The 23,661-nt window shown below is 49.3% G+C and overlaps 1 protein-coding gene across 1 annotated transcript in view; it reads left to right on the forward strand.

Annotated features, from left to right (window-relative positions):
* LOC123757301 (uncharacterized) overlaps positions 1-23,661 on the forward strand; it is a 142,441-nt gene that overhangs the window by 64,697 nt on the left and 54,083 nt on the right. Inside the window, exon 8 of the mRNA XM_045740861.2 lies at positions 1,557-1,700. Within this exon, the coding sequence (XP_045596817.2) occupies positions 1,557-1,700 (144 nt within the window). The remainder of the gene's footprint in view (positions 1-1,556; positions 1,701-23,661) is intronic.

Raw genomic sequence — 23,661 nt, forward strand, 5'->3', positions numbered from 1 at the left:
TGGGACATGTCCAGCGGCTTTTAGTGTTGGTCCGGTCCCTTCGTTCCTATTTGCTGCCTACCTTCTTCGTTCCTCAGCTTCCTTTTGTCCTACACATTGTGTATTTTGTTTGTGCCTTTTGGCTCTCCTCTTGCCTGGTTTTGATTCTGGTTCCTGGCTTTCCCGGCCTGTTGGCGTTTTCAGGGGTCTCGTGGTGTCCCTTCTCAGGAGTCTGTCAGGGTCATGGTCTCCAACCTCCTTTCGGCTCACTGGCGTTGGGAGGTTTTTCAGTATGGCAGACGTTCCATCTCCTTCTTTGCCGGCTCGGGTTTCCGGCTCTGCCTGCTCGGTTGTCGCAGCCGAGGTCTTCCCGCGGCTCCGCTTCTTCTTTGGCTCGTTCGGCTCTGCCTCGAGTCTCGCCTTCTGTTGGTGGTAGGGTGGCTTCGTTGCTGGTGTCCCACCTGCGTGCTGCTTCTTGGCAGCGGTGTGGTTTTTTTTTTTTTCGGTGGTCCTTCCTTTCCCTCTGTCCCTTCTTCGATGGCTGTGTTTTGTTGGTGTTGTCTTGTTCCACTCTTGTGGGGGTTCGGGGCCATCCTTTTGCCACATACTGTCGCCTCATATTGTGCGGCGCTGGCGGAGCCGCTTCCGCTTGCGTTCAGTATTGATGTTACTTCTACGCCGTTCTGCAAGCTGTCTCGTGCGTTGTTTCACCTCCAGCCTGCTCATGCGCCACCTGTGCCAGCCTGGTTATTGGACAGGGTGCTTTTTTCTTTCTTCTCGATTTAGTGTGGCCCATCCTGTTCTGGTTTTCTGCTCTTTCGGTCGCGGCAGTAGATTTGTTTGTCTGCAGCCGTCTCCTCCTTATCTGGCAATGATTGAGACTGCTGCCTTCCGGAGGCTACTTGGCAACCCTCCCTCCCACCGGTCAGCGTTTTTTCGTGTTTTTGACATTTAGCCTCTGAACTGAGGGGTGGATAGCCGGCGTGGGACCTAGGGTTTCCCCTTTCCCCTTCTCGGGGGAGGAGGGGGCTGCATAGACAGGTGTGGTGGTGGGTGTAACATCATGCTTGTTTGCTTGTTTTCAGATTGGGGAGTTCTGCTTAGCAGTTTGGTTTTAGGTAGTACTGTTTCACCATTTGGGGTATGTTTTGGGACACCTATCTTTCTGGGTGCCTAACTCGGTAGATGGCAGACATAGGATGCTACAAACCACACGGGGGTTTCTATAAGCCACTGCTCCTCATGCCTTTCTGAGGGGGCCAGGTTCTGGCTTGTCATCCCCGGTATGCTTAGAACTTCATTCGAATTGACTGATGCCACAGTCTAATACATATATACATATCAACCCGATATAGCTCCAGGGAGCTTCCAGGACTCGCCCAGAAAATGGTGTTTCATTACATTCAACGCTGGTTTTGTAGCTGGCATTGATTTTTGATATAACATATTTAGAAGCTGTACAGTACAGTACATTATTGTAATATTTATCATACCTATTACATCAAATGGTGTAGAACTACTATACCTACTGTAAGTATATCTGTTATGTCTTGTTTTGAACATGACAAATTTTGCAGGACACCACAGCAGTCAATTGCAAGTGAAATGCCTTTACAACTTTATCAAACCACTTTTGAAGGAGAAAAGTGGCAATGGGACAAGAAGGCTTTAAGACTGATTGTTTCTCGACTTCAGGCCTTCTGGTGCCAGCAGTCTGTTCGGTAAGAATTTGAAGTGCTACATTTCTTTATTCATTATTATACATGCAGTTTGTCCATATTAATTTGTTCTTTAAACCCACTCATTTATTCTTAGACATACAAACTGAACAAAATCTAAATGTCAAGAGTTTTCGAGTTACGATGTAAATTTGATCGAAAAATGCGACTCGACTTACTATAGTGTCATTGACTAACGATATTTGTTGGTACACATTTGGGTCGACCGAGCGCGTGGTTCCCGGTCACGCGGGCCAACCTGCCTCAATTTACTAGAGCTGCCCCCTTAGTGACAATCACGCCTATAAGAAATTCCATTTTTGTGGTGATTTTTTGCTTTTTGAACATAAAACTGAATATTATATATCATGCCATGGGTTCCAAGAAAGTCGGTGGTAAGGTTCAACCTAAGAAAACAGTTGTGAGTAAAGGCAGTAGAGGATGTCCCTTCCTCTTTAACCCTTAACATGTTAGGGGTATAATATCCTTTCTTCCCCACAGGCGCATGTAATTTTGAAAAAAAAAAAATATTTTTTCTTCCTAACCTGTTAATTTGTGTTCACTGATCACAAGAAAAATAATAAAAAAATCGTAAGTGGCATATATTGCCCGCTATAGGGCGGGGAAGTCTGGCAAATTATAGGCGCTGACTCAGCGTGCGTCCCAGACGGTCTGTTGCTCGCAAGCTGTCAAGCCGGAGTTGTCTCAAAGAGATAATTACCTAATTATTTCAATGTCTCTGATTGATTTTTCATAGTTTTTTTGCTGTAATATTATTCAATAGTGTGTAGTTTGATATATTTATATAATAAAATGTGTGAATCATTGCTGTACTCAAAAATATGATGTGCATATTGTTGATTCAATTATGTTCATCAATCAGTGAACAAATACTTTGTCGGTTATTACACTATAAGCACAGGTTATATATAAGTACAGTATTTGCATGTTTTGTTCACTACAGGGTATAACGAACCACTAAGTAGCTATTATGAGTCAAAAAGTAATGAGGAGTGACCGCCGTGTACCAGCCAGCCACTCCCGCCCTCCCTCCAACCCGTTCTCGCAAATTTAATAAGTCAATATTGACTTATTAAATATGTGCATAGGTGACATACTAAACATAATGTTGTTTTGTTGCACATTTATGTTGTCCTGAGTTGCACAACCCAGGACAACATGGATTTAGAGCAGGAAGATCCTGTCTGTCACAGTTACTCAACCACTATGACAAAATCACAGAAGCTCTAGAAGAAAAGCAAAATGCAGATGTTGTATACACAGACTTTGCAAAGGCGTTCGACAAATGTGACCATGGGGTGATAGCACACAAAATGAGGTCAATGGGAATAACTGGAAAAGTAGGACGCTGGATACTCAATTTCCTGTCGAACAGAACACAAAGAGTAACAGTCAATCAAATCAAATCAAGTCCAAGCGATGTTAAAAGCTCTGTACCTCAAGGTACAGTCCTTGCACCACTACTGTTCCTTATTCTCATATCAGATATAGACAAAAATACACGTCACAGCTTTGTGTCATCCTTCGCAGATGACACAAAAAATCAGCATGAAAATTACCTCTGCTGAAGACATTGAAAAATTACAAGCAGATGTCAACAAAGTTTTCGATTGGGCAGCAGAAAATAACATGATGTTTAACAGTGATAAATTTCAGATACTCAGGTACAGCAAAAATGAGGATCTGAAACATAATGCAGGGTACAAAACACAATCGAATCTTCCCATAGTAGAAAAGCAGCATGTCAAGGATTTGGGAATAATGATGTCCGACAATCTAACGTTTAGGGAGCATAACCAAGCAAATATTGCATCAGCCAGAAAAATGATAGGATGGATTACGAGAACTTTCAAATCCAGGGATCCCATCACAATGGTTGTACTCTTCAAGTCACTTGTGTTGTCCCATCACGAGTACTGCTCAGTGCTCACTTCCCCCTTAGAGCAGGAGAGATTGCTGAAATAGAGGGAATACAGAGAACATATACGGCATGCATAGACAAGATAAAACACCTAAATTATTGGGATCGTCTCAAAGCCCTCGATATGTACTCTCTAGAAAGGAGACGAGAGAGATATCAAATAATATACACATGAAAAATACTGGAGGGGCCAGGTCCCAAATCTACATAGTAAAATAACAACGTACTGGAGTGAATGATATGGAAGAAAATGCAAGATTGAACCAGTGAAGAGCAGAGGTGCCATAGGCACAATCAGAGAACACTGTATAAACATCAGAGGTTCGCAGCTGTTCAACGCCCCCCCAGCGACTAGAAGAAATATTGTCGGAACAACCGTGGACATCTTCAAGAGAAAACTGGACTGTTTTCTAAGAGAAGTTCTGGATCAGCTGGGCTGTGGTGGGTATGTGGGCCTGCGGGCCGCTCCAAGCAACACCCTGGTGGACCAAACTCTCACAAGTCGAGCCTGGCCTCGGGCCGGGCTTGAGGAGTAGAAGAACTCCCAGAACCCCATCAAGCAGGTCACATCTGCCCCGTTCCGTACGCTTCCTCGTGTTTTGTTTCACCTCCGGCCTGCTCATGCGTCACCTGAGCCATCCTGGTTCTTGATCAGGGTGCCCTTTTATCTTCTCCTCAGTTTGTGGTAGCCCCTGCAGTTCAGGTTTCTGCTCTTTGGTACTGGTGGTAGGTTTGTACGTTTGCAGCCTTTCTCCATCCTTCTGGCGGCAGTCGAGAGGGCTGCTTACCGGGGTGGGGGGGGGGTCCTTGGATTATTGATGCTTGATTGGTTCGGCCAGGGATGCATCCTGTATTGTCCAGTTGCGCTTTTTTGCCATTACCTGCGTACCGTGTCTGAGCATGCGCTTTGGGTTGATCCGGTTCCCCTCATTCGCTGTTTCAGGGCTTGGGTCTTCCAGGTCGTCCGCAGAGTTTTTAGGGTTTCCAGCCTGTGGTCTATCCTTGCGCCCGTGCTGTTCGGACGTTTGCAGCTTTCGCTGCTGTGTTGGTGACGTCTAGGGCTCATTTTGGGCGCAAGGATTTGAGGGTCGCACAGGTTCCTGGCCGCCCGTTCTTTATGCGCGTATCCGCTCCTGTGCGTTTTTTGTTGCCTTGGGTCGCAGGTTGTAGCCTGTTGTCTCGGCTACGCGTTGCGAAGTTTGTGGCGGCAGCCTCCTGGGTTAGCCCTTTCTTTTCCTTCTCTTTGGGTACAAAGTTCCAGGGAGTTTTCTGTGGGGAGCCGTAGGGGCTCCCCACAGAAAACCAGCGTTGAATGTTATTAAACGCCATTTTCTGGGTGAGCCCCGGAGGCTCCCTGGCAACCTCCCTCCCACCGGTTGGCAGTTTTTTCACATTGGTTGAAGCTTAGCTTCCGAACTGATGCTAGGCAGCCGGTGCGGTGAGGTCCGGGGCTCCCCCCTTCCCCTCTCGGGGTGGGGAGGGCTGCGCGGACGATCGGCGCGGCAGTAAAATGTGATGTTTGCTTGTTTACTTGTTTCCTTGGGATTGTAGGGAGTTTCTACCTCTGTTTGGTTTTTTGTTTTAGTTTTTTACCATGTGGGGTTTGTTTTGTTATACCTACCTTTCTGGGTGCCTAACCCCGGTCGATGGCAGATAAGGAAAACCCCAACCACAAGGGGGGTTTTCCAGGGCCATTGCTCCCTGAAACCTCTCTGAAGGGGCCAGATTCCGGCGCTGGTCCCTGGTAGGTCTGAACTCCTTAGCTAATGTATTGGTTTAATATAGCATACATTAGCCCAATAAGCTCCAAGGAGCCTCCGGGGCTTACCCAGAAAATGGTGTTTCATTACATTAAATGCTGGGATTCTTCGTTTTTTTGGCTATTTGAGCATAAAAGTTGTTGTTATATATCTCGCCATGAGTCCCATGAAAGCCAGTGGTAAGGTTCACTCCAAAAAAACACACATGACAATGACCATTGAGAAAAAACAAGAGATCATTTGTAAACATGAAAATGGTACACGGGTTGTTGAACTAGCTAGGCAGTACAACAAAATCTATGTCAGCGATATGCACTGTAATTGCTAATAAAAAGGACATTACAGCACGTATGTCAACCTCAATTCAACGCATTGAGGTTGTACTTCAATGTACCTATAAGGAACAAACCTCAATGTACCTATAAGGGACAAACCCCAGTGCGTTGGATGCGTTGCAAGAGGTGACCTTCAGGGGGCGTTTGTGTCAGATTCTTTTTTTTTCTTGTACACAATAAAAATGCATTATCATATTATATACTGTACCTGTATATTATTACTCTACTGAAAATAACTGTTACATTTGTTATTTACTTTATTGTTGGAGTTATGTCCAGCTTGAAGTCTCATGGAGTTGTGAATGCTGTACAGTAAATATGTACTGTAGTGTATTATGCCGTTAGCACTGTGTTGATTAAGTAGTTCTGCTGTAAGTTGAGTACTATAATACAGTTTATGAAAACTATTGTACACTAAAATTACTGCAACTCTAATTTTAACACTATGTACACACTTAAAACTTGTGCTGGGTACGGATGTGCTCATGCTGGATACAGCTGTTATCGTGCTGGGTACGGCTGTGCTCGTGCTGGGTACGGCTGTGCTCGTGCTGGGTACGGCTGTGCTCATGCTGGATACAGCTGTTATCGTGCTGGGTACGGCTGTGCTCGTGCTGGGTACGGCTGTGCTCGTGCTGGGTACGGCTGTGCTCATGCTGGTTGATTTTCTGCTACTAGTTCTTGTAAAATATTGCTTCATTTTTGGCATTAATAAGGCACTATTAGTAAGCCCCTGAGACATTTTGTTGTATAACAATACAGCTGTAGTAAAAAAATTGTAAATTCCATGATTATTCTTCCACTGGCGGATAAATACGTCAATCGCAGACAAAACTAAGGGCACTGGGTGCCTACTGTATGAATGCAGACTAGGTCTATACGTACACCCTACAGTATGCTGGTGTTTAAGCCAGATCCAGTAACATAAATTTCTCTCAAATATTGAATTTACATCAAATTATATATTTTTGGGTTATATATTTAGTTTAGCAACATTATTACAATAATAAGAGCTATAAAAAATACTTATTTTAGAACTGATTTATTAATTTTATTATTTCGAAGCCGTAGGTCACTGAACTGTGGCGACGAAATCGAACAAAACAAGCATGGTATTGTGTTCGATTTCCAGTAACACAAATTTCTCTCAAATATTGGATTAACATCAAATTATATATTTAGGGTTATATATTTAGTTTAGTAACATTATTATGATAATAAGAGCTATAAAAATACTTAGAACTGATTTATTAATTTTATTATTTCGAAGCCATAAGTCATTGAACTCTGGCGATGAAATTGAACAAAACAAGCATGGTGTTGTGTGCACATGGATTAGACCAGTCCACTCACGCTGAACTTGTGAGCCGCCAATAACATGAATAATTTCTCAAATACCAGATATCTATCATATTACAGTATAGTTTTGATTTTATTTAGTTAATTTAATTAGGATAATAAAGAGTTATTAAAACACCGGTTTTAGAAATGATTTATTAATCGGAAACGTTCAAAGTCATGGGTCACTGAACTATGACAACACAGACGAAAGTGAATGAAACCTTACTGTAAAGTGAGGTTTACAGTACAGTATTCCCTTATCTGTCCACCCTCACTCATCTTGTTTCATCACATAAAATGTATATAAGAAGATTTCGACACATTAGCTAGCTATTCACGCTTCAGCCTTAAAATTAATTTACAAAGATACGTGTGCCACATATCAGTGAACGAAAATCATTGAAACTCAGTCGTTCACTTGTGTGGACCACTCTGGCTGGTATTTGGTTAATGTGCATCACTTCTTGTGTGGACCATTCTGGCTGGTGCTTGGTTCATATGGTTCACTTGTTGTGTGGTCCACTTGTGTGATCCAACTTGTCTTATGAAGGAATTATTAATTGTAACCTGTGATGGAATGGGAAAGTTTTCCACCAGTCTGTGAACTCTGTCCAAACATCGTAAACATCATAAGCTTGTGGACCACTTGTGGACCACTTGTGCGGTCCATTTGTGTGGTCTACTTGTGTGATCGTACTTGTCATATGAGAGAATTTTTAATTGTTATCTGTGATTGACTGGGAAAGTTTTCCACTAGTCTGTGAACTCTGTTTCAACATCGTAAGCAAATCCAAACGTCCCTCGCTTCGGCAAACCATTGCTCGTCAAACCGGGTAAATTAATCCGGCCTGAAAAGTGTGTGAACTAGCCGGAGATTCGTTAAATCAGGGTATGTTGAATCAAGGTTGTACTGTACGAGTGCTAAAGTGGCAAAAGGTGCATCAACAATCACGAAACAAAGAACTCAAACACTTGAGGATGTTGAAAAGTTGTTATTAATTCACCCAGATCAAGCTGTAGTAGGCCTTTGTGTTTACCTTTTTAATGACAATGTAATGTTTCACTTCAGACAAGTGTTACAATGTAAGGAAAGAATAAGTGTCACTAGACAGGTTTTTAGTGAGAAAAACAAGCAGTGAGCCACAAGTAAGTTCTAGTAGTATGCAGGCAAAATGTGCCAGAGAGTGTACCCCCAGAGAAATCATCACTGCCTAATATTTAGAATTTTTTTCTGGGGGGAGCCCCGTCGGCTCCCCGGAGCTATCCCAGGCTGATATGCTAATGTCAGACTTTGGCATCAGTCATGTGTATGGAGTTCTTAGGCCTACCGGGGACCACGGCCAGAACCGGGCCCCCTCAGAGAGGCAAGGGGAGCAATGGCCTATAGAAGCCCCCGTGTAGTTGGAAGCATTCTATGTCTGCCATCGACCGGAACAGGCACCCAGAAAGGTAAGCGCCCCAAAACAAACCCCTATTCTGGTTAAAATTGCTACCTAATACCGAACTAGTGGATAGAACTCCCCAACCGAAAACAAGCAAATTAGTGTGACGTCACACACTGCCGCGCCGCTGTCTGCGCAGCTCCCCCCTCCCCGGGAGGGGGAAGGGGGAGCCCCAGACCCCCCGCGCCGGCTACCCACACCTCAGTTCTTGAGGCTGATGCTATAGGCGATGGTCGTGTGCTCTGGCTCCGGTGTCGCTACTGCACTGTGCTTTGAGTGTGGTGTTAGTTTTGTGGGTGCGAGAGCCAGGAGTTATCTTCAGTACTCGGGCTGCATGCGCCTAGGGCTGCCTTCCCTAGGTGCCCTGTAAGTACAGTATCCACTCAATTTAACGGCCTCTTTTATACCGATCTGCCGGTAATAACGACCGGTTTAGGAGATCGGTATCTGGACCCTCATATACCAGTCTGGCGGTCGATATTACCGAAGGTAGGTATTGAGTTTGTTTTGGCATGGCGGCCCCTCACGTGGCAACAGGCCACCGACCTCCAAGGCCTTGCGGGAGGGATGGGAGGCAGTGATTGATGGAGGGAGGCATTGAGGGGGAGAGGCAAGGAGAGTGTTGGGGGTGGTGGTGAGGGTGGTAGGGAGAGTATTGGTGGTGGAAGTGAGGTAGGGAGGGAGAGTGGTGGTGTTGAGGGAAGCAGAGAGAGGGGTGGTGCTGTTGAGGGAGGCAGGGAGAGGAGTGGTGTTGAGGGAGGTAGGGAGAGGGGTGGTGCTGTTGAGGGAGGCAGGGAGAGGGGTGGTGCTGTTGAGGGAGGCAGGGAGAGGGGTGGTGCTGTTGAGGGAGGCAGGGAGAGGGGTGGTGCTGTTGAGGGAGGCAGGGAGAGGGGTGGTGTTGAGGGAGGCAGGGAGAGGGGTGGTGTTGAGGGAGGCAGGGAGAGGGGTGGTGTTGAGGGAGGCAGGGAGAGGGGTGGTGTTGAGGGAGGCAGGGAGAGGGGTGGTGTTGAGGGAGGCAGGGAGAGGGGTGGTGTTGAGGGAGGCAGGGAGAGGGGTGGTGTTGAGGGAGGCAGGGAGAGGGGTGGTGTTGAGGGAGGCAAGGAGAGGGGTGGTGTTGAGGGAGGCAGGGAGAGGGGTGGTGTTGAGGGGGGCAGGGAGAGGGGTGGTGTTGAGGGAGGCAGGGAGAGGGTTGGTGTTGAGGGAGGCAGGGAGAGGGTTGGTGTTGAGGGAGGCAGGGAGAGGGGTGGTGTTGAGGGAGGCAGGGAGAGGGGTGGTGTTGAGGGAGGCAGGGAGAGGGGTGGTGTTGAGGGAGGCAGGGAGAGGGGTGGTGTTGAGGGAGGCAGGGAGAGGGGTGGTGTTGAGGGAGGTAGGGAGAGTGGTGGTGTTGAGGAAGGTAGGGAGAGTGGTGGTGTTGAGGGAGGTAGGGAGAGGGGTGGTGTTGAGGGAGGTAGGGAGAGGGGTGGTGTTGAGGGAGGTAGGGAGAGGGGTGGTTTTGAGGGAGGTAGGGAGAGGGGTGGTTTTGAGGGAGGTAGGGAGAGGGGTGGTGTTGAGGGAGGTAGGGAGAGGGGTGGTGTTGAGGGAGGTAGGGAGAGGGGTGGTGTTGAGGGAGGTAGGGAGAGGGGTGGTGTTGAGGGAGGTAGGGAGAGGGGTGGTGTTGAGGGAGGTAGGGAGAGGGGTGGTGTTGAGGGAGGTAGGGAGAGGGGTGGTGTTGAGGGAGGTAGGGAGAGGGGTGGTGTTGAGGGAGGTAGGGAGAGGGGTGGTGTTGAGGAAGGTAGGGAGAGGGGTGGTGTTGAGGAAGGTAGGGAGAGTGGTGGTGTTGAGGGAGGTAAGGAGTGGGGTGGTGTTGAGGGAGGTAGGGAGAGTGGTGGTGTTGAGGGAGGTAGGGAGAGTGGTGGTGTTGAGGGAGGTAGGGAGAGTGGTGGTGTTGAGGAAGGCAGGGAGAGGGGTGGTGGTGTTGAGGGAGGTAGGGAGAGGGGTGGTGGTGTTGAGGGAGGTAGGGAGAGGGGTGGTGGTGTTGAGGGAGGCAGGGAGAGGGGTGGTGGTGAGGGAGGCAGGGAGAGGGGTGGTGTTGAGGGAGGTAGGGAGAGTGGTGGTGGTAAGGAAGGCGGAGGGCAGAATTGCTGACCAAGGCGATGGTGCCAAACCTCTCACCCCATACTGTATTAAATTTTGTAATCTTAGTTGTAAAATATTTATGCCAAAATATGTTAATTTTCGTATATAACTATACATTGTTAATCAATAACATGTTTTATAGTTTCCTATTTGTTAATTAAACAAATATAGTTTTATTTATGAATTATGCACAGCTGGCATCTGCGAGCAGGCGCTGACAGATATGTCCGGGTAGCCAGGCCTAGACCCTGTTATAGCAGCTCCCTCGACCCCATTAGTAGCTCCTTCCTCCATCACCTGCTGTTCTCATGTTATGAGGAACGCAGTGAGGGAAGGGATAGAAGATAATGAGGGAGGGGATGGAAAACATTGAGGGAGGGGATAGAAGATAATGAGGGAGGGGATGGAAGACAATGAGGGAGGGGATGGAAGACAATGAGGGAGGGGATGGAAGACATTGAGGGAGGGGATGGAAGATAATGAGGGAGGGGAGGGAAGACATTGAGGGAGGGGATGGAAGGCATTGAGGGAGGGGATGGAAGACATTGAGGGAGGGGATGGAAGATAATGAGGGAGGGGATGGAAGGCATTGAGGGAGGGGAGGGAAGATAATGAGGGAGGGGATGGAAGACATTGAGGGAGGGGATGGAAGATAATGAGGGAGGGGATGGAAGGCATTGAGGGAGGGGAGGGAAGACATTGAGGGAGGGGATGGAAGACATTGAGGGAGGGGATGGAAGACATTGAAGGAGGGGAGGGAAGATAATGAGGGAGGGGATGGAAGACATTGAGGGAGGGGATGGAAGATAATGAGGGAGGGGATGGAAGGCATTGAGGGAGGGGAGGGAAGACATTGAGGGAGGGGAGGGAAGACATTGAGGGAGGGGATGGAAGACATTGAGGGAGGGGAGGGAAGACATTGAGGGAGGGGATGGAAGACATTGAGGGAGGGGATGGAAGACATTGAGGGAGGGGATGGAAGACATTGAGGGAGGGGATGGAAGACATTGAGGGAGGGGATGGAAGACATTGAAGGAGGGGAGGGAAGGAGGTGTTTGGTTTATATGGTTCACTTGTTGTGTGGTCCACTTGTTATACAGTATAAAGTATATCCTACCCGAATGTTACTTGAAAAATTACCGACATCTTAACTTCGGAAATACCAGAACTCCGGAAATAACGACCAGGGTACAGCCCCATATAGGCCGTTAAATTGAGTGGATACTGTACTGCCCTTGGGGCTTGGGGCCACCTTCCACAGGCTCCTCGGGGTCTGCCTCTGCTGGTCCGTTTTACCTTTCGGTTTTTCGGCCGCCTGTTGGGCTCTTGGGTGTTCTGTTCTCCCTTGTTACCGGCAGGTAAGAGGCAGTTTGCACTGGTAGGGGCGCAGGGTGCTGCTCAGCTTGTAATTCCCGACATCGCGGCCGGCTCTGTTCCTTGGGGTTCGCTGTCCTCTTGCGGGGTTTTGTTTTTCTTTTTGTTTTTGCCTGGTGGGGGGTTCTGTCATTTTATTCAGTTTGTTTTTGCCCTTCCACTGTTCTCGGTGGCGCCCCCTGCTAGGTCCCCGTGAGTGTACACGTCCCTGGGGTTCAGCTTTAGAAGTTTGCTTGGTAGTTTTGGGCGCCAGTTTGCAGCACCCTGCCTGGGACTACCTGAGCGCGAGTCCTCTTAAAGTAAACGCTCAGGACCCTGGGAATCCCCTAGGGGGCGCGTGGGTCCGATGGATGTGACCCCGGAGTCCCCACTCGCTGTGTGCGAGTTTGAGGGTTGCTCGGTCCCCTTGTCTCAGGGTGACCCTCATTGTTTTTGCCTCTGCCACGCTGCCTGTTGGGTCGGTGATACTTTCGACCCTGAGTCCTGTGAGTGTTGCTGCTTGCTTGTGACTCAATTTACCCAATCCTCTGATGATTCTATTCGGGTACAGGCGGCACGTGCGTTGCAGTCTAGGTTTCGTCTGTTGCAACGCGCTCGGTTGGTTGCTTCCCCGGATGCCCCGGGGCTGCCCCGCTTTGCTTTTCGAGACCCGGACTTGGGGGTGGGGGTCGCTTCGATCCTGGTTCAGTCCGCACCTCCTCGTCCTTCCCCTTCTGTTCGTTCTGGTCCCCCGCCCCTGCTTCCGGCCCCGAAGCGTCTGAGGGTTTCGGGGTCGGAGCAGGGGTTACTTGATCTCGAGACTCGGGCAGCTTCGGGGGTTGCCCCTTCCGGGGGGGCGGCAGAGGCATTCGAGTCTTGTCTCCCGGCCGAAGCTTCAGGGTCTGACCAGTGGGCCCCCCTTCCTCCAGCTTTTCCGGCTGCTCCGTCCTTGTCTTGTGGGGTCGGGGCTTGGGGAGAGGACTCGGCCTCGGGTCCTGTGGTGACGGACCTCGAGGCTGGGGAGGGGCTGACTTGGGGGCCTTGGGCCCCGCTGGACCCCGCCTGGGTTTTTCTTCCCACTGAGCGGGGCTTATTGTTACAAGGAGTGGGGTTTTCTTTCCCCCCCTCTGCGTACGAGTTGGATTTGGTGTCGGCCCCTCCCCGGGTACGGTTCCGTGTTCCCCCGGGTACGTCAGTTCCGTCCTTCCGGAGGTTTTCGGCTTATCGCATCCAACCTGGTGTGGTGCGAGCGGCCTTTGCAGCTTACCTCCTGCGTGACCCGGATTATGCCTCGGAAATGGATCCGTCCACGTTCAGGTTTGGGACTTCGTTCCCTTTCTGGCTCCGTTACGAGGTTCCGGAGTCATCCTGGCTAGCAGACTGCCCCTTGTTTGGTCTGGATTCCTGGCATTCCTTCTGTCGTTCCCGCACGCTGGAGTGGCGGGAAGCTTCCACGGTGCTTCAGGTTTTCCTGGGGGGTGAACTTGAGTACCTGAATGAGTGCTTGTTTGCCCCTGCCCTTCCCCGCGATGTGGGCGTTATTCAGCTCCATGTGCAGGTTCCCTCCCTTTCGGCGGCGCTCATGGCGGAGGACTTGCGCGCTCGGGGCCTTTTGTGTTCGGCCTTGCGGTTCTTTTCCCTCCTGGAGCTGTCTTCGGATTGGCTCGTGGAGGATGTGGGGACGCTTGGGTCCGTCCCGGGGTCCGGCACCTTGTCTTCGGCTGCGCGTTCGTCGGCTGCCTTGTTGAAGCTGTTCACACCGATTTTGCGGGATGCGGTTTCCCTGTTCTATGCTTCCCGTCTCGCGTGTCGGCAGGCGGTGCTGGGTTCCTCCGTGGAATCTGCTTGGGCTCTGGCTCTTAGGCGTTCTTCACCTTTTTGTCCTCTCCTGTTTGGGGAGTCGGCCGTGGCGCAGTTTATTCAGGCTGCGTCGGCGGCTTGTCGTCCGATGTCGGACTTGTTGGTTTTCCGGGGGTCCCGGGGTGGGTCTTCCCGGAAAGGTCGTGCCAGGGCTCGGGGTTCCTCTCGTCGTGGTAGGCCTCTGGTGTCAGGTTTGGGGTTGGCTCCTCCTGCGGACCCTCCCTCGTCTCGTCGGCGCGGTGTTCGCGCTGGTCCCACGATTCGTGGGCCTTTCGGGTCGTGTCTCGCGGCCTGCGGTGGCGTTGGGTGGCCCCTCCCCCCTTTGGGGGGTCGGGGCTGGCGGGGCAGGCTTCTTCCCCTGCGCTCTGTCGAGTCGTCTTGGAGTGGGTACGCTTGGGCGTCGTCGAAACGACGTCGTCCCTCAGATGGGTTTCCCGTCTGTTTCCGGTTCCGAAACGGGACTGCGCGGACCTGCGGTTCATTCTGGACTTGTCCCGTCTGAACCCCTGGGTTCATTGCCCCTCCTTTCGGATGACTACGCTGTCTCAGGTTCGGCTCCTCTTGGAGCCGGGTGCTTGGATGGTGTCCCTGGACCTCCGGGACGCTTATTGGCATGTCCCGATTCATCCGCGGTTCAGGGACTGGCTCGGTTTTGTAGTGGGGCGTCTGAGTTACCGCTTTCGTTGTCTCCCGTTCGGGTTGAACCTGGCACCTCGCGTGTTCACACGCCTTACACGGGTTGTGGTGGCTCATTTGCGTCTCCTAGGTGTTCGGGTGTTGGCCTACCTCGACGACTGGCTGGTTTGGGCTCCCAGCCAGTCAGCTTGCTTGCTAGCCAGGGATTTGGTTCTTTCCCAGCTCGCCGGGTTCGGGTTCTTGGTGAACTGGAGGAAGTCCCATCTGGTTCCCTCTCAGGTTCGGACTTGGCTGGGTCTCGTGTGGGACTCTCGGACCGCCTCCTTGTCTCTCCCTCCGGAGTCTCTCCTGCGGCTGCGGTCCCGCCTTCGTCTGTTTCTGGAGGGCCCTCGGGTCACCCGGCGGTTGCTCGAGGGGCTGTGCGGGAGCCTGAACTTCGCGATGGTGGTCTACCCGCCGGGTCGGGTTTGGCTTCGACGGCTGTTCTGGTTCCTTCGGGGTTCCCCCTTCCGCCTCTCTCGCGATCGCAGAGTTCGACCCCCGGGGGACTTGCGTCGGTTGCTGCGTCACCGGCTTCCTCTTTGGGTTTTTCGGGGTTCAGTGCCTTGGCGCCTACCCGAGCCCTCGCTCGATGTGTACACGGATGCGTCGTCTCTCGGCTGGGGTTTTGTGACCAGTGCTCACCAGGCCGGCCAGGGGCGTTGGGATCCGTCCTTCCGTCGAGCTCACAGTACGGTGCGGGAGTTCGCGGCAGTGTGGTTTGCTCTGGGGAGGATTCGGGTGGCCCGCGGATCGACGATTCGGCTCCATTCGGACTGCTCTCCGGTGGTTCATTGCCTGAACCGCGGGGGTTCGATGCGGTCCTTGTCTCTTTGGGGTTGGTCGCTTCGGGTGACTCGTCTGCTGAGTTCTCGGGGTTTGGCTCTCCTGGCGGTTCACGTACGGGGCGTGTCCAACGTCTTGGCCGACGCCCTGTCTCGCTTCGTTCCCCTCTCCACGGAGTGGACGGTCGACGACGAGTCCTTCCGTTGGCTTTGCCAGATGTTCGGGCGCCCCGAGGTGGACCTCTTCGCGTCGGCGTGGTCGCGGCGTCTTCCCGTTTATGCGGCGCCCTTCCCCGATTGCGAGGCCGTCGGGGTCGATGCCTTTCGGCTCGACTGGTCGAGGTGGGGGTTCCTGTACCTCTTTCCCCCAGTTCGGCTGTTGCTCCAGGTCCTGACTCGCTTAGAGACTTACCGGGGGAGAGTTGTCCTTCTGGCCCCTTGGTGGCCGGCCCAGCCTTGGTTTCAGGCGCTGGTTGCTCGGTGTCCGAACCCGAGGGTTTTCCCGCGGCTCCGCCTCTTTCAGCAGATCGGGCCGGTACGTCACGTAGCTGGTTCGATCTTCTCCTCGAGTCTTCGCGTATGGTTTTTTTGACTCGAGTCTATCATCATCTCTATGGTGATCAGGTGGCCTCCTTGTTGGTGTCCCACCTGAGGGCTTCTTCTCGGCGGCAGTATGAAGTTTCCTGGCGGTCTTTCCGTTTCTTTTTGCGTCTTCGTCGTGTTAGCTCCTTGTCTGTTCGGGTGGTCTTGTCCTTCCTCTCGTGGTTGTTTCAGGACCGTCATCTTATGCCTAACACTGTCGCTTCGTATCGTGCGGCGCTGGCGGAGCCGCTTCAGCTTGCTTTCGGTATCGATGTTACGTCTGCGCCGTTTCGCAAGCTGTCTCGTGCATTGTTTCACCTCCGACCTGCTCATGCGTCGCCTGAGCCGTCCTGGTCTTTGGACAGAGTGCTCTCTTTCCTTTCATCTCCTCGTTTCGTTGTGGCCCCTTCGGTCCAGGATTGTTTTTCCAAGGCACTTTTCTTGTTGGCTTTGGCCTCTGGGGGTCGGGTAGGGGAGCTTCATGCTCTCCTCCGGCGCAGGGGTTTCTGCTCTTTTGGTCGTGGTGATAGTTTTGTTCGTTTGCAGCCGTCTCCTTCTTTTCTGGCGAAGAATGAGACTGCTGCGTTCCGGAGGGGTCCATGGGTGGTTGATGCTTGGTTGGTCAGGCCGGGGGTGCATCATGTTTTGTGTCCGGTTGCGGCGCTTCGCCGTTATTTGCGCGCCACAGCTTCTGTGTCCGGGGACGCGCTGTGGGTTGATCCGGTTTCCCTTCTTCCCTGTTCGCGGGTTCGGGTCTCTCAGGTCGTCCGCAGGGTTATTAGGTCTAGCCAGCCTGCGGTCTATCCCCGTGCCCATGACGTTCGTAAGTTCGCGGCTCTTGCTGCCGTCTTTGGGAATATGTCTTGGTCTGATATTCGGGCGCGGGGATTTTGGCGGTCGAACAGGGTCCTGGCTGCTCGTTACCTTGTGAATGTCCCTGGCCCTCGTCGGGCCTGTGTTGCTTTGGGTCGGCGGTTGCAGCCAGTTGTCTCGGCTTCGTGTTGAGGGGTGAGCGACGACCGCCTCCCGGGTAAGTCCCTCTTTTTCTGTCTGTGGGTAGTTAGCTCCGGGGAGCCGACGGGGCTCCCCCCAGAAAACCAGCGTTGAATGTAATGAAACGCCATTTTCTGGGTGAGTCCCGGAGGCTCCCCGGCATCCCTCCCTCCCTCCGGTCGGCGGTTTTTCGCGTTTTTGACATCCAGCCTCAAGAACTGAGGTGTGGGTAGCCGGCGCGGGGGGTCTGGGGCTCCCCCTTCCCCCTCCCGGGGAGGGGGGAGCTGCGCAGACAGCGGCGCGGCAGTGTAATTACCTAAGTGTAATTACCTAAGTGTAGTTACAGGATGAGAGCTACGCTCGTGGTGTCCCGTCTTCCCAGCACTCTTTGTCATATAACGCTTTGAAACTACTGACGGTCTTGGCCTCCACCACCTTCTCACTTAACTTGTTCCAACCGTCTACCACTCTATTTGCAAAGGTGAATTTTCTTATATTTCTTCGGCATCTGTGTTTAGCTAGTTTAAATCTATGACCTCTTGTTCTTGAAATTCCAGGTCTCAGGAAGTCTTCCCTGTCGATTTTATCAATTCCTGTAACTATTTTGTATGTAGTGATCATATCACCTCTTTTTCTTCTGTCTTCTAGTTTTGGCATATTTAATGCTTCTAACCTCTCCTCGTAGCTCTTGCCCTTCAGTTCTGGGAGCCACTTAGTAGCATGTCTTTGCACCTTTTCCAGTTTGTTGATGTGCTTCTTAAGATATGGGCACCACACAACAGCTGCATATTCTAGCTTTGGCCTAACAAAAGTCATGAACAATTTCTTTAGTATATCGCCATCCATGTATTTAAATGCAATTCTGAAGTTAGAAAGCATAGCATAGGCTCCTTGCACAATATTCTTTATGTGGTCCTCAGGTGATAGTTTTCTATCTAGAACCACTCCTAGATCTCTTTCTTTATCAGAATTCTTTAAAGATTTCTCACATAATATATAGGTTGTGTGGGGTCTATGTTCTCCTATTCCACATTCCATAACATGACATTTATTAACATTAAATTCCATTTGCCAAGTGGTGCTCCATATACTTATTTTGTCCAGGTCTTCTTGAAGGGCATGACAGTCATCTAAATTTCTTATCCTTCCTATTATCTTAGCATCATCAGCAAACATGTTCATATAATTCTGTATACCAACTGGTAGATCATTTATGTACACAATAAACATCACTGGTGCAAGAACTGAACCCTGTGGTACTCCACTTGTGACATTTCTCCATTCTGATACATTGCCTCTGATTACTGCCCTCATTTTTCTATCAGTCAGAAAATTTTTCATCCATGATAGAAGCTTACCTGTCACCCCTCCAATATTTTCCAGTTTCCAGAACAACCTCTTATGTGGAACTCTGTCGAAAGCCTTTTTTAGGTCCAGATAGATGCAGTCAACCCAACCATCTCTTTCCTGTAATATCTCTGTGGCTCGATCATAGAAACTGAGTAAATTCGATACACAGGATCTTCCAGATCGAAAACCATACTGTCTGTCTGATATTATATCATTTCTCTCTAGGTGTTCTACCCATTTAGTTTTGATTAGTTTTTCCAATACTTTCACTATTACACTTGTCAATGATACAGGTCTATAATTGAGGGGGTCTTCCCTGCTGCCACTTTTGTAGATTGGAACTATGTTAGCCTGTTTCCACCCGTCTGCTACGATTCCTGTACACAGGGATGCCTGAAAGATCAGGTGAAGTGGAATGCTGAGCTCAGATGCACATTCTCTCAGAACCCATGGTGAAACGCCATCTGGGCCAGCTGCTTTGTTCTTACCGAGCTCCTTGAGCATTTTTTCCACTTCGTCTCTAGACACCTCTATGTGTTCTATGTTGTTCTCTGGAATTCTTATTGTATCTGGTTCCCTAAAGATTTCATTTTGTACAAACACACTTTGGAACTTTTCGTTTAGTGTTTCACACATTTCCTTTTCATCTTCCGTGAATCTATTTCCCATTTTCAACCTCTGAATATTATCCTTTACCTGCAATTTGTTGTTTATGAATTTATAGAATAGACCTGGTTCTGTTTTCAGTGTGTGACGTCACACTAATTTGCTTGTTTTCGGTTGGGGAGTTCTATCCACTAGTTCGGTATTAGGTAGCAATTTTAACCAGAATAGGGGTTTGTTTTGGGGCGCTTACCTTTCTGGGTGCCTGTTCCGGTCGATGGCAGACATAGAATGCTTCCAACTACACGGGGGCTTCTATAGGCCATTGCTCCCCTTGCCTCTCTGAGGGGGCCCGGTTCTGGCCGTGGTCCCCGGTAGGCCTAAGAACTCCATACACATGACTGATGCCAAAGTCTGACATTAGCATATCAGCCTGGGATAGCTCCGGGGAGCCTCCGGGACTCACCCAGAAAATGGCGTTTCATTACATTCAACGCTGGTTTTTTTTAAAACATTTGAGAATTTTTTTTTTAAATATGTTCGTTCAGTGTATGTGAGATAGGCTGCTCCATTTTCTATATGAATACAAAAAATGTAAATATAAAAAAAAAAATTAAAAATGTTGAAAGGAAAATGTCAAAAAGGTTCGTTCAGTATGTCGGGCAGTTATAATCACTGCCTGATGTTATAATGGAATGGGACTTCCCTTCCAAACACTAACACCTCTCCTCATCCCCCCTCCTCACCATCTTCCATACGCCAACAAGAGTCATCAATAAAGGTAAGTAATAACTTGCACATACTTTAGTACTGAAGATTTGGGTGAATTATGTATAAAATGGACTTTGAAGTAAATTTTTGGGGGAGTGTGGAACGGATTAATTCAATTTACATTATTTCTTGTGGGAAAACTCGCTTCGGTTTACGAATTTTCGGGTTACCAACTGTCTCTGGAAGCGGATTAAATTCGTAAGCTTAGGTACCACTGGACTGCCCTTAGGGCCACCTTCCACAAGTCACTTTGGGGGCTACCTGTGCATGGTCTTTTGCTGCTCGGTGATTGGCTGCTCTTAGCTTGGGGCGTTTCATGCACCACTGTTTGCCTCTGAGTAGGGGGTAGTTTTGTCACTGGTAGGAGCGCAGGGTACTGTGCAGCTAGTTTTCACCTCATTGCGGCCGGCTTTGTTCTGTCTTGGTACGTTGTCCTGTTGCGTGGATTTTTCTTTTGTTTTTGTTTCCCTGTCTGGTGGGGGGGGGGTCTGTCCCCTTGGTTTGGTCACACCCAATTATATCTTGGTGGTCCTCAACTAGGCCCCCAGGGGTTCATCTTTAACTGTTTGGTAACTTTAGGCGCCGGTTAGCAGTACCCTGCCTGGGCTTCCCTTAGCGAGATTACGCGACTAAGGGCTCTCGGAAACCCTGCAGGGGCTCTTTGGTCCGATGGATGTAACCCCTGGGTCCCCTCTTGCATCATGCAAGTTTGAAGGTTGCTCTGGCCCCTTCTCTCGGGGTGATACTCTCCATTTGTGCCTCTATCTTGCTGCCTGATGGGTTGGTGACATCTTTGACCCGGAGTCCAGTGAGTTTTGTTCCTTGTTTGTACTCCAATACATCCAGTCCAATGATCATAATATTCAGGTGCAGGCAGCTTTGGCATTGCATGCTTAGTTTAGGTTGCTGCAGCCACTGGGTTCGTTACTACCCCGGATGCCCCGACTGCCCCGTTTTGGTTATAGGGACCCAGACTTTGGGGTGTTAGTCGCTTCAACTTTGGTTCAGTCTGCGCCTCCTTGTCCTTCCCCTGCTGTTGTTTGTCCTGGTCTCCCCCCACTCCTGCTTCCGGCCTCGAAGTGTCTTAGGGTATCGGAGTCGAGGCAGGATTTAGTTGGTGTTGAGACTCTGGCAGTTTTGGTGGATGCCCCTTCCAATGTAGTGACGGAGGCATTCGACCATGTTCCTCCAGCCGGAGCTTCTGGGTCTGACCAGTGGGGCTCCCTTCGTTCCTGTTTTTTTGGCTGCTCCTGCCTTTTCTTTTGAGGTAGAGGACTTGGAGGACAGCTCAACCCCGGGGCCTCATGAGAAGGTTCCTGGGGTGGGAAGGAGTTGACTTAGGACCTTGGGCCCTGCTGGATACCTGCTTGATACCTGCTTGATGGGGTTCTGGGAGTTCTTCTACTCCCCAAGCCCGGTCCGAGGCCAGGCTCGACTTGTGAGAGTTTGGTCCACCTGGCTGTTGCTTGGAGCGGCCCGCAGGGCCACATACCCACCACAACCCGGCTGATCCGGAACTTCTCTTAGAAAACAGTCCAGTTTCCTCTTAAAGATGTCCACGGTTGTTCCGGCAATATTTCTTATAGTCGCTGGGAGGACATTGAACAACCGCGGACCTCTGATGTTAATACAGTGCTCTCTGATTGTGCCTATGGCACCTCTGCTCTTCACTGGTTCAATCTTGCATTTTCTTCCACATCGTTCACTCCAGTATGTTGTTATTTTACTGTGTAGATTTGGGACCTGGCCCTCCAGTATTTGCTGGACCCCGCTTGGGTTTTTGTAGCCTCCGAGCGGGGCTTGATGTTACAGGGAATGGGGTTTTCTTGTCCTCCCTCCTCATATGAGTTGGATTTGGCGTCAATCAATCTGAGTCCCATTCCTCAACGGCTTTTCTAATCATTGTAGTCGCGGTGGAATGTGCATCTAATGCAGCTGCTGTCGTTGGATTAATGTTGAGTTTGATGCGCAGGCCTTCAGTAGCTTCACATTCCAGTAAGTAGTGCAATAGTGGCGCCTCTGCTTCTGTTTCAGAGATGTGACACTCTCTAACTATTGTGTTTATTACCTCCCAGCAGCACTTGTAACCAAGTCTGAGTCTGTGTATGGCTACTGCAATGTCTCTGGATATCTTTTTGCCAGGCCTGAAAGAGGAGTAACCAGTGGCTTGTTCGTACCATATCACAGTGGATTTTCCTTCCGCTACTTTAGCTCTGTGACGACTTTTGATAGTTGAGAATATTTTCGTCTTGATTTGCTCCTTAACACTTTCGCGCTTTAGATTAGAGATAACTCGTCGCCGTTTTTTCTTACGATTCCGCATAACTGCCTACTTTTCTCGTCCATCGAAAAAATATTTCTATAAATTCCATTTTTTAACCGAAATGGATGGGGATACTTTTGTGTTGTAGAGAATTTATTTGCGAATTTTTTGGTACCAGAATGAATATTATATCATATAAACTTCTATGAGTAAAAAAAAAAATACACAAAGTATGTTTGGGGGTGTGGCGAGCGTGTGGCAGTGGGTTCCCTTTAGCCGTTGATATATCCAACACGTGGGAAATATTTGTATGTGTTATGTATATGTCTGTGTAGGGAATTTTACTGCGATCACTGTCATACAAATTATAAAATGTTTCAACAAGTATAAACATGACAAACATCAAACGAACGAAAACAATGCGTTCGTTTCTGCCGCGAACGCATACTGAGCGACGTGGTTCTATATTTGGCGCTTCTCTTACACATGCTTTGTACAAATGTTATACAGTTCATCTTATAGAAAATTTTATTGCGAACACATTGGTATAAAAAAGAAATACGTACATAGAAAAGTAGGGTCAGGAAACGTATAAACTTTCCAAGCATGATTTCCCCCCTGTGTTTTCATTAGTGCGCTCGCGGCTAACTACTCCCCACTTCACACACTCTTGCAGGTGGGCAATTACCTATATTAAACATTCATATGCATATGTCCGTGTAGAGAATTTTATTGCGATTCCAATGATACCAAAATTAGCGATGTAGGACAACTGTAGGCTTCGCAACCATTAAGAAAGTGGAAACATTTTGTTGCTGTTTGGCGCTCTCGGCGAGTGATCTGCATAGTTTTTTATTTGGTGTTGATACTCCTTATGCTTGGGCGGCATTTTATAGGTATGCTCTTATAGACAATTTCATTGCGAACACAGTGATACCAAATTTAAATACGTGCGCCTTCAATTATTGTCAGGACAGTCAAAAGAGTGTACACTTTTCGGTCTTACCGCGTAGGCGCGCGAAGTGCCGAAAGCATCTGGGGTATTGTTTTTTTTTTGAGCGCCGAGAGCGCGAAAGTGTTAATCTGTGAGAAACTTGGAGGTATTTGAACCTGTACAACAGATAGAGCAGTGGCAGTTTTTGCTGGCGAGCCTGCCTTTTCATTACCATCTATACCAATGTGACTTGATATCCAATTTAGGGTGATTGACAGCCCTAGATTATTGGCTTCTTTTCCTATATGTTGAATTTCTGTGAGGAGTTGTATATTATCTCTGTGCTGACTGGATAACAATGCCTGGAGCGAAGATTTAGAGTCGGTATGAATGATGACATCATGTAAATTATTCTCAATTGTATAGTTTATTGCCTCCTTCAGGGCATATAATTCTGTTTGCAATGTTGAGCACCCACAATTCATGCTCCAGTTAGCTTCATGGTTGGTAGTGTAAACTGCTGCCCCAGCAGAACCTCTTTCTTGATCAACTGATCCGTCTGTGAAGATAAGATGAGGGAAGGAGATGAAGGCAATAAATAGGCAAGAGAGAGGTGAGGAGCAAGGCACAAGGCACAAAAGGTAAGGTGGTGCAGAGGGGATAGTAGCAGGAATAAGAACTGCAGAAGGCCCATTGGCCCCTACGAGGCAGCTCCTATTTATAACCGCCCAATGAGAAGGGGATAGTAATAGGAATAAGAGGAGGATAGCAAGTGAACATAAGAGAAAACAATGGACAGAAAACGAAAAAGGAAAAGGAAAGAAAGATTGGAAGGGTAAGCTTATGTTCGGTCACGTTTG

The sequence above is a fragment of the Procambarus clarkii genome, chromosome 13 (assembly GCF_040958095.1).
Source record: "Procambarus clarkii isolate CNS0578487 chromosome 13, FALCON_Pclarkii_2.0, whole genome shotgun sequence".
Classification (NCBI taxonomy): Eukaryota; Metazoa; Arthropoda; class Malacostraca; order Decapoda; family Cambaridae; genus Procambarus; species Procambarus clarkii.